The following is an 11,464-nucleotide window of genomic DNA, read 5'->3' as shown; positions in this document are numbered from 1 at the left end:
GGAATTGTTTAGAACTCACATGAGTGACACATCACAAAATACACAAGAACAACATAGTTCTAGTTGGCCAGTAGTCAGGTTTGTAGTTTAGATGGGTTTTAAACTACAGGTAAATGTTCTATAGTGTTATATTGTTTTGCAGTCTACAGTTTAGCGAAACAATAACAAACCGGTTTGTATTAATCAATCAAGGGCTTAATCGATACGACAATGCACCTATAACAGCTCACTCCCCTGAATCATTACTGCTAAACAGGGACCAGAAAATTAAATGACATCTGCAGACGTCTGTGATCAATTGACACTCGGTGACCACAGGTCCGACCTCGGCCGATCCGAACCCATATCCCTACAGGACCTAACCCTCATCCCATGTCCCATGTCCTATGACGCAATGACTACCCAATGACCGCTTCGCTCCCTTCCAGCCTGGGCCCTCTCATTCCACTCGTTTATTCTGTCCAAAGTGTCAAATTACCCAGAAAGCCGTAAATTTAGGCCTTCTGGCTGCTGTCATTTGACCAAGAGCCATTCTGCAGCCTGGCTGGCACACAAAATTGGTTTCTGTGTCCGCTCGGTTGTTAATCTCTGTTGCAGAGATTAGCGCCCCCATTTAGGTGGGCAAAAAGGTGGCACAGGACTTTGGAAATTGGTCCCTTTTTTCGAAATACATAAGCACCAGCCATTGCCACATATGTGTTATCCGATGCGAAGTCGGGAAAATTGATACCTTGTGCACCAAGCCAAGAGCTAATTAGGTGCCCTGGTCTGATTGAGAATCGTGGCACGGTTTGGGGTAGGGATATATCAGCCCTCTACTTATGTACCTCGTATATCCCTCTAAAAAGCCTTCGATGATTTTAGCGATATTCAATACGAATAGGAACCAGTGCTGGTTGATAAAAGCAGGAAATCTCACACCACCGAACATGACTAAACCTTCAGGTTTTAGTTTCAGTAATATAAAACAAGGAGGTAACTTGTATAAGGGGTGATAAATATAACAACTCTAGTAAGAATATTATATAAAATTGTTGCTTAATTTTACTCAGACAATATACTAAGCTTTTCCAGAAAGAATTTACTATCAAGCCCTTTGAATTTATTTTATTTATTTTTCTCAAAATTCTAAGTAACAACTAGAAACTCACAGTTAAAGTCTTGATAATCCATTCGCATTTCACAATTTTGTAAAGCATGTGAGATGACTCTGTTTCCAACAAGAGTCGGTTTTGTTTTTAAGTAATTAAAAAAGAGACAAATGTAAAGATTCAATTTGAGAAGTACAAATATTTGCGGTCATCCCTGTTCACTGCACTACTCAACTGGCAACGCCCTGTGATGCCAAAATCTATTCTCACCTTCGTGCTAATCGCTATGCACAACATAAATCCAGTTTGGAAAAAAGCTGAAGCGACTCAGAACCCATTTTCCCACTCTTTCAGGCAGATGTTGTTGGCTTAGAGCTCACAGCTCACAGCTCTGAGCCCAAGGGGGAATGGGAATTGTTTGCTTTTGTCGACTTTTTGTGAAATCCTGATGGAAGCAATTGTTTATGCATTAAATAAGCCGATGCAGAGCACGGCAGAGGACCAGGGCCTAGAGATGAGCACCGGAGATACTCACTTGGTAGACAACTGACAAAATATGTAGCACAATGGCTGATGGGTAAACAACAAGTGAGGGGGGCCAGCTTAGCAAATCTCAAATCTGACAGCCAGTCAAATACAATGGCACTTAGGGGCTGGGCCCGGTCCTACCTAGGGGTGTATTTCTGAATTTCAGAAATTCTGAACTTCGAGTGCGAGTTTCGCCCCGAAACTCCTTACGGCCTTTGCACATTTATGATAAATATCTAATTCCATGATGGACAGCTCTCAAAAGAAGGGAAACTGCTCGTCAGGGATTAGTCCATAGTCCCTCATTCGCAGTCTCGACTACCAGATTGTTATCACACGCAATTTTGTAATTTGATGAAAACAAACGAATTAAGATAAAGATCGCAGAAAACCCGGTAGCTGTTCCAAACACCAAACAATACAAGTGACGACTGAGCTGTCGTACCCCCATTCAGTTAATCCCCGGCAATTGGTATCGTATGCGGTATGGTTTAGTTTTGTCGGTTTAGGTTCACACAACTGTGAAATTTGATGCAGACGGTAGGTGAAGGTAACACGATATGCATCACTATGCACCCATTGTTGTGCAGATCTGGTAGTCACTGATTAGTCCAGGCATCTGTTAAGCCAGAAGCTACCCAACATTGTTCTACAGAAGGTGGGTCCTTAACAATTCCCTCGGGTGTCACCCAGAGTGCAATCTAATTGGGTGCACTTTGTTCCTCTCAAGGGAACGAATTGATCAGTGGGAATGATGACAGATTTTCAATTAAATCAAATAAAAGGTATGCAAATCAGGGCGCATCGCAGGATCTCATAAGTAGCCAAAATTAACATAAATCAGAAAACACCCCGATCATAAACAAATGCCAGATATATCATATTTCAAAAACATAGCTGGCTGCTTTTAATAACAAGATAAGGAATGAATGTAGATCTTTCAAAAGATGTTTTAGAGCAATACCTTAAACTTTCTTTAAGCTACCTCCAAAGACTATCACAAAATTTCAATAATGTTCTTCTAAGTATTTCTTATACAAGTACACATATTATATGTATATTTCAATTTCAGTCTCACTTTGCACCTTTATAATAGCTCACATATCATCGATAGATCGATCAAAACAAATATTAAATGCTTAGCAGTAATAAGAAAAGGCAACACTGTATTTAAACTGTTTACACTGTTCTTTAAACTACCTCCAAAGATTATAGAAAAATTTAAAAAATGTTTCTCCAAGTATTTCTTATAGAAGTTTAGATATAATATGTGTATTTCAACTTCAGTCTCACAGCGCACCGTTTATTTCCATTATATGGCCCACATATCATTGATAGATCCATCAAATGTGGAACACTGGTAGCTGGCAGCCGATGTAATCGAACGTGATCTCTCGCAGGCCCCACAGGCCTCAAATTAATCTATATGAGTCGCCGCCGCCACCTCGTACAAAAGGAAGAAAAAGAAGTTACTTTAATGAAGCACATGTGTCGGCTTTCGGACAAAAGAGCGGGGAAACAGAGACCGACCCGACCTGAAGCATACAATTTATGATTAATCACAAGATCGATGAGAAAATTATGCTCATGACAAAAGGCCCAGCCAGAAGCGGGCATTAATCTGCATTTTCTAGGCCCCATCGAGCGAGAGATGACAAAGCGTTTATGGCGCATATAATTATTGGTTGCCGCCAAAGATCAGATGAGAAACGGAGCCTCAAGTGGCAGGAAATGCTACACAATTTTCCTTTTTTCCCCCTCCACCACACTTGGGGACCTGAGACCATTCTCCATCTCGTGAGACCCCGGAGATAATGTCTTAAGTATCGGCGACCAAAATGTCATTAATGACAAGTGCTTATAATGACTGGTAAGACGTTTTGTGAAAAAGTCTTTCAATCCGACTCGACTGGAAGCATGCATAATTTGCTTATAGCCAGCTACTGTTCCAATCGAGTTCATGGGAGGCAATTACGAGTGGTGTGATTACGCGATATGCCCCATTATTAGGCCTATTTGGCGGCAAAGTTCAAAACTGACTGCACAATCAATTACAGTCACTTTTATTTTGATTCGCTGCCCAGGCTGCTTTTATAAAAGTCTTTCCTGTCCACACACACTCGAAATCAAGTCACAGGTAAATTAACGCGTTTACTTAATTGCCCATATCAATTAATTGTAAAAGGCGGTAATTGAGAGTCTGTAGAATGTTGGGTACTTCTGGTCCATTCGCTGCATTTTATTATCATTTGATAATAAGTAAATAAACTCAAATGGGTTCTGCCAAGTTTTTTAAGTGCTCACATTTTTTTTTTTAAATACAATCACTAAATATTTAACTAAAGTTTAAACATATTTATAAAAACATCCTTTCACATTGTTGGAAATTCTTATTTGCATTCCAAAAACCTTAGAGATTCCTTATAAATACTTGAATTGCTTGGCAAATAATTGAGGGACAACAAGAAAGCGATCACAAATTGCCAGAAGCAGAGGATAAATAAACAACCTGATAAATACCAACATGTGCAGACTTAACCATTAATAACTGGTAAGCTCAGCAATGTTGTTGCGTTGCTAACTATTTTTGTTCACAGACAGCACTAAAAGAAGCAAAATAAAAAAAAACCAAGCGTTTGTAATTATAACGCAAAAAGGCCGCGACAAACTCATTTGTCCATAGTGAAAAATTCACATTACACAGCGTCGCAGCCTCTAGAGATTGACACGTAGAGGGGTGAAGATCGGGTAGATGCCATTTGAGGCCTGGTCGGGATGGTGGCAAAATTGCCATGACAACAAATCAAGCATCATAATGTGTCAAGCAATGCATCAAGTGGCCCAACTGGAACGTCCAGGCAGCCCAACGTTGCCACGACGGACCAAACGCATTACAACGTAATTGACGAGAATTGTCAACACTCCTCGGGACTTCAGAGCAATCGGTGCTATAGGGGGCATGTCGGGGTAAGTGGATGGGCTCCCCTGGATGTCCCAACACCTCGGACCCGGCCACTTACTTTATTTATCGCAATTACCGATTACAGCTAACTTTATGGCCTGCCAACCAGTTTCTTGTTCAATTGCAATTGCTGTGAATTGTCTTACGCATTTTTTGCCTCCTCTTCGCCTGGTCATAATTTATTGTCAACGTCGGATATTGGTAGTACAAGAAAGCTCTGGAAAAAGAGGTATATAAAGTGCTTAAAGATTCTGCGTTGACTTATGACACTCCTATAATAAATAAATAAAAATTCTTTGGGAGGAACGAAGATTAACTCTATGTTAACCAGTGGCGGAACCAGAATTTGGATGTCTATTTTTTGAGTAGAAATAAAAAAAAAATGGAATAAAATACATATTAGATATACTTTTTAACCCGAGTGGGGGGAATTATGCCCTATACCACCACCGTGGATCCGCGCATGATGATCCCAATCCCAGTTACGAAATAGTTAATACATAAATGGATATAAAAAATATATGTTTTGTAGAGAACTTTTAATATTATAAATACTTATTGTAACGTAAAAAAAATGATTTCGAATATTATATATAAGAATACACCAGCTCAACACAGTAAATTTTGATCCCAAGCCATTTAAAAGATTTGTTAGGGTGAATTTGCATTCCTAATCATTTAATAATGTCATAGTTCCTTTATTTCAAATTTTTTGTGAATTACTTATAGCTCCTTATAAAATCATAAGTATACCAGAAAAATGCCAATTAAAAGGACATTGCCTAAAGGACGTTCCATGTCAAACAATATGCCTCTTTCAGTCCCCAACAATCGCGATCAAATTCAATATTCGTAGTCAGTTTGTGTTTCGCCTCAGTTTATGTTTCGCTTGGCAGTGACAGTTGATGGGGTCCTGTCAAATGAGTATCTGTCAACAAGCCCTCAACATTGTCGTTTTCAATTTTCGGCAGGATGCCGGCGAAGGATATTTATGGTCACGATGGTGCTGAGGGAAAAATTATCGAGGCATTTTGATCGTATTTCTTAAGCTCGTTACAGTGGAAAACAATTTCGTATTCGAGCGCATAATGAGTGGCGACTTGCAACGAATGGCAGTCGATGTTAAGGCTGTTGTCCCTTCGTTGTCTGCGGTTTTTGATCTGCTCCTGCCACTGCTGTTGATTATCCCTTGACAGGGCATCAAATGCGAAAACGACCGCCCAATTTACATACAATGCACATCAATCGAACGGCCACGGCAGCAACATCAAGTACTGGGCTACAGTCCCTGTCACTGCCACTGCCACTGGGCACCTTTGTGGCATCATCGGTCTCCCCATCGCCTTTTTTCCTTCATTTTTTTTTTGTAGTTGTAGTTGTATTTGTATTTACCCTTTTACCCAGGCCCAAAAGGCCTGGCAATCAAGCGTACTTGTTGTCCGACTCCAGCAACTGGGCAACCGACCAACCAACCAACCAACCGACCGACCAACAACTTTAGCGGCCATGACACAAAGATTGACAGCATGTCGTCGCTGTTTGGAAGCCTGATTGACATGAGTAATCAAGCAGCCGAAATGTGCCCACAAAACGCAGCCAGCAGTGACACTGACAACGAAACCAGCGAACCAAACAACGCAGCCTTTCGTTTGCCCCTTTGACTGACAACGATGAGTCGACAGCGACGGCAAATGGCAACTTGCAACTTGCAACTCTCAACTCGCAGCAGCAGCATCGCCATCGCAATGCCATAAGGGCAATTTCGTTGATGAAAAGAGGGGGATTCCATCGGGCTCAAAGGAAGCTGGACTTATAGATGCTTAAGCTCAGTCACCATAATCAGAATCAATTAAAGCATGCCTTGCTGTATAATATGATCCATATAACCTTTAAGGGACAGCTTTAAGGATCTTGGAAAAATTGTGTGGGAAAATCAAAGAATGAAGGGAAAATAATAAACCAAAAATAATAACTATAGGTATTCGTAAAATAAAATTATAAACAAAAAGTTAAGATATTAAAATTTAAGCATAAGTAAAACTTATTTTGCAGTCATATTTCAAAGTTTACCAAATGTCTTATCCTCAAAAACATTCTTATCCAGTTACCACATTTCTAGATAATAATAAGATCCATATAACCTTTAAGGGCTAGCTTTAAGGATTCTGGGAAAATTGTGAGAAAATCAGGTAGCGAACCATAAAGGAAAAAAAAGAAAGATAAAAATATGTCTCAATTATAAAATATAATAAAAGTAACTAAAAGTTTAGATAAGAAAGAATAAATGTGTTTTAAAATGGAGTTCTTAAATATTATAAAAAAATAGTACGCCAAAAGTATATTTTACTTAACAGTAAGCCTTTAAATCCCAGATCAAATGTCCTATACCTTTTCCCTCAAGAACATTCTCATCCAATTATCACATTCCCAGCTAATTCACGCATCAAATGCAAATTGCATTCAACAATGTTCGTTCCGTCCATCTTCCTTACCTCATATGTATGTAGCTCTTGAGCACTTTCGAAAATCCTTATCCTTTGCGGATTACAAAACAGAACCAATATCCCCATTGTCAACTCGAACGTGGCCTTTGATGAAGGCGACACGACATTGACAGACGGTAGCCGATTGACTGCTGACAGGCCGATTGGCGGGACGAAAGCCCCCAGAAAGTAGGGATCGGTATCGAAATCGGTGGAGAAGAGAGAGGACGGAGGAGACGGCAGAGACAAGCCTTTCCGATCTGGCCAAAATGAAGAAGCGGCTGCGGAGGGAGAACTGCAAACTGCAAACTGCAATTCTGATGACTTTTTGTCAGGCCTGATTGACGTCAACGACTCAGCGACGTTTGTCAGGCATATAAATCTTTTGGCTCGTTTGTTTCTTGGCTATGCCCACATATCCCAATCCAAATCCAAGTCCGAGTCCCGGCCGGGGGATTATAATGCCCGACAACGACAGCGATGCGATGCATAAACAATGCCACTTTAAATTGGCAATTGTTGCGACAGTAAATTTTACAATGAATTACTACACTGCCATTCTTTTCTTTCCTCAGTTTTGTGAATATTTCTTTTTTTTATCGATTTTCGAAACAGCAGCTAAAATAAAAGGGTCGAACTGTCTGTCGAATATAATTGCACCTCTCTGGGGCGAAAGTACGACCTGAACTTGAACTGCAAATTGGGGCGTAACTAAAGACCGATTTACCAATTCTTTTTTTGAAAGTTCAAGCTATTAGGTCGGAACTATGGGAATGCTTCAACTATAAAAAGGCTGGGTTAAAGGTAAGTTGGTACAGTTCACATCAGCTTGGTGATCAGACAACAGTAGTCTTGCTAAGATCAACTCATAAACTAGCTGCGGTACTATGGCTCAAAAGGTGAGTTCCGAAGTTGAAGGATAATCAGCAAGATAGCTAATGTTATCCCTTGATTTTCCTTAGTTTCTCGTTGTTTTCGCCCTGTTGGCCATTACGGCTATACGGGCAGCTCCTTTCCATGGACACGAACATCATGGCCACGAACACCATGGCCATCATGAAGGAGCCACCAGTCATGCCTCCGTGCATCTGACATCCCACGGTGGTCATCACGAGGAACACCACGGTCACGAAGGTCATCATGAGCACCACGGTCACGATGATCACCATGACTCGCATGCTGAATATGACTTCACCTACGGGGTCAAGGATCACAAGACCGGGGATGTGAAGACACAGAGCGAGTCACGACATGGCCACAAGGTTACCGGACACTATGAGTTGATCGATGCCGATGGTCACAAGCGAACTGTCCACTATACGGCGGATAAGCACAATGGATTCCAGGCTGAGGTCCACCGCGAAAAGCTCTTCGATCACCACCATGTTGAGCACCACGGACATGGACACAGCGGCTACGAGGGCGGACACGTCGAGTTCGAGGAGCACTCCTCTCACTCCGGCCACGACTCCGGCCATGGACACGAAGGACATGGCTATGGTCATGGTCATGGTCATGGACACGGTCACGGTAGCAGCTCCCACAGCTACTCCCTGAAACAGGACCATGGCCATGGACATAGCCATGGTCAGGAACACGGCTCCGAGCACGGACACGGTCACTACTAAATTGCCCCCTCAAAAACGAATTGTTGTTAATCTCCCATTGAACACTTACCAAATACCCATTGTTGTTATACCTAAATAAATCAGGCAAATATTTTCAAAAGTGAAAGGTTGGTTTTTAAATTGGAAAGTTGGTTAAGAGAGGGGTGCTGAGTAGTGTTTTCCGTTTACCAATTCCATTAAATAAATGAAAACAAACAAACATCTACAAAGGTATTATTACCAACTATTACTATAAATGGAACACTAAAAAAGGTATTTTCCAAGAATTTAAGAATTTTTGATACATAACGATTTTTTACTTTTACTTAAAAAACCTGTCTTGCATAAATACTTCTTTTTCTTAAGAGTAACTGCCTTTTTCATTAAGTTAAGGCTTTAGATATAAAACAAATCTAGTATTCCTAAAAAAAAAAGTCAGAAAGGTTTCATCTATTATGCGCTCAAAATACACGTAAAACAGATCCAGATACAAAAAAACATTAAAATAAAAAATGTTCCTGTTTTTCTACAATCTATTTCGGTATAGAATCTCTGTAATGGAAAACCTGAAGAAATTAACCAATTTGCCATTTGAGGTCCTCGATCTAGTCTTTTCGGAATTAAGTCTACAAAAAAAACTGGAGTTGGCTCAGGCTCATGAATATCTGGGAAATGCGTTTTCCTATCACAGTCGAGAGAATTACAAGAGCTTGAAAGATCTTTTTGAATTGTACTCCAGCTTGCCCACCGAATTGTGGAAGGTTCTATTGAAGTATTGCGGTTCTAGCGTGAAGGAATTGACCTGGAACGACGACTTGGCACTGGCAATTCAGCAGTACTGCCCAAATCTGGAATCTGTATATATTTATGTGCATCCAGGATCATATAAAACCATCCAGGCTTTCTTAAGCGAGCGAAAAGACTCTCTAAAATTAATTGAGTTAACATTACATAGGGGTGTTCCCATAACAATCTTGAATGTAGTGAAAGGTATGACCAACCTTACAAAATTCAAAATAGTGAGATACATAGACGATAACGGTGAGTCTAGATTAGCTCTTTAAAAAATATATATAACATAACAAATATATATTTCTTTGTTTTTTAGTTCACCTACTAGGGAATATGGAGTGTCTGAAGGAGCTGAATATCGAAAATCTTGCAGATGAGTACGAACCTTGCGTGAACACATTTCTAATTGGTTCTTCAGCGGGGACTTATCGTAAAGTGACACAGGCCAACGCTAAATTAGTAATAGGAAATAACTTCAATCATCCGATTTGGTCTTACTTGAAACATTTGAAATTAACTAATAGTAAAATCAACATGACTGCCTGTTTTGTATCTCATTGCCGCGAGTTAAATGTAATGATGTAAACTAAAATTATAGACATAAATTCAACAAACTTGTGATATGAATTTATAAAACCTTATTTAGAACTATTTAAAATTTAAAAATATTCGAAGAATGGTATCGAATCTGAATGTAAAAATGTTTAATAAAGCAGTAAGAAGTTTTTGGAATTAATTTCATGTCAAATATTTTATCAAATCTGTATGGTTATTGATAAAGCATATAAACTCTACAACTGAAAAAAATCGCATTGGCTATACTTTGGGTCAGAATTGGCAATAGGCGATCCGAAAAAACTATATGAAATAAATTCGATAATGATAAATCATATTTACGCTGCTCATCCATAAATTAGCCAGCATTTCAGGTGCCTGAAAACTTGTATCATCAATTGATGCATGCGCATTATATAGATGCGCACATATAGCAATTTTTTATGGACGATTTCTTTTCACTTTTAGTGGTGGCAATTGGATTTTCGGAGCTGGAAGTCCTTTATTCATCCTCGCGTACCCATAAATCAAATATATCTCCCTTGCTCTCATGAGTATGTGTGTGTTTGTTGCCCTCCCCTCATCCAAAAGTTGGCTACAATTTGTTTAACAGACAGGCTCGGCACATCCTTGCGTTATCCTGTTGCCCTCGTTTGTTGCTGTATTACAAATGACTGTGGAATATTTATAAGCATCATAAATTTAATTTATGTCGCCGCTGCGCCCGCCGCGTTTATTGTGCGCATAATAAACGCTCCACAGAAATCCCTTCTCGACCCAACTCGACCGGGAATCCCCCTCCAGTTCCCTCGCGGCTCGATGTAATTTATTATTTTTATACGTTCCATGCGTTTGTGCGGCACGCACTTTCTACATTATATAATATACAAGATATAGTGCGAAAATTGGTGCAGCTATTACTTATATTTATTATGGCATTTTTTGCTGGAATATCTTGTTCTTTGTTGCAAATAACGATCAATTGAGGTTCATTGTGTTATATCTGTGAGTTTAAGTTTTACACCAAAATATAAATGAAATGTTTTGTGAAATAATGAAAGGTATAATGAAGCAATTTTAGTATTACTAGTATAATTTGTATAAAATATATAAACCTCTTAAAATTTTTTTTGATTTCTGACCTTCTGTTTTTTTTGTAATTCATTTAATAATTGATACAATTAATCGAACACCATACAATTTATATTCAAGGAAATTACTCGTTTTGTATTTTAATTTTGTTAATCGCGATTCTCAATCAATGCCTTTCGACATTTAATGAGCTGAACTGAAAAATTTACATGCCACCTCATGCAATTGAATCATAAATTTTGCTTTGAAAAAAATTAAATTGAAATTAATTAAGCTAAGCTTCAAGGGAATGTGAAGTCGCTGTTGCCTCAGATCGTAAATTTAGTTGATTACGATTTATTTGAAATGAAATCA

General features: G+C 39.3%; 1 protein-coding gene and 1 long non-coding RNA gene across 2 annotated transcripts; both read left to right on the top strand.

The window, feature by feature from the left end:
• Positions 1-7,850: 7,850 nt before the first annotated feature.
• Cpr35B (Cuticular protein 35B) lies at positions 7,851-8,789 on the top strand. Its single transcript, XM_017079334.4, has 2 exons — positions 7,851-7,963; positions 8,027-8,789. Exons 1-2 carry the CDS (start codon positions 7,952-7,954, stop codon positions 8,690-8,692), a joined length of 678 nt encoding a protein of 225 aa, XP_016934823.2. The 5' UTR covers positions 7,851-7,951; the 3' UTR covers positions 8,693-8,789.
• A 306-nt stretch (positions 8,790-9,095) lies between these two features.
• Positions 9,096-10,199, top strand: LOC108011556 (uncharacterized). The gene is made up of 2 exons (XR_010654578.2): positions 9,096-9,712; positions 9,780-10,199. It is a non-coding gene; the product is annotated as an uncharacterized lncRNA (long non-coding RNA).
• Positions 10,200-11,464: the final 1,265 nt, after the last annotated feature.

This window comes from Drosophila suzukii, chromosome 2L (assembly GCF_043229965.1).
Source record: "Drosophila suzukii chromosome 2L, CBGP_Dsuzu_IsoJpt1.0, whole genome shotgun sequence".
NCBI lineage: Eukaryota > Metazoa > Arthropoda > Insecta > Diptera > Drosophilidae > Drosophila > Drosophila suzukii.
Note: the sequence above shows the minus strand (reverse complement) of the source record. Positions and strands in the feature narration are given on the sequence as shown.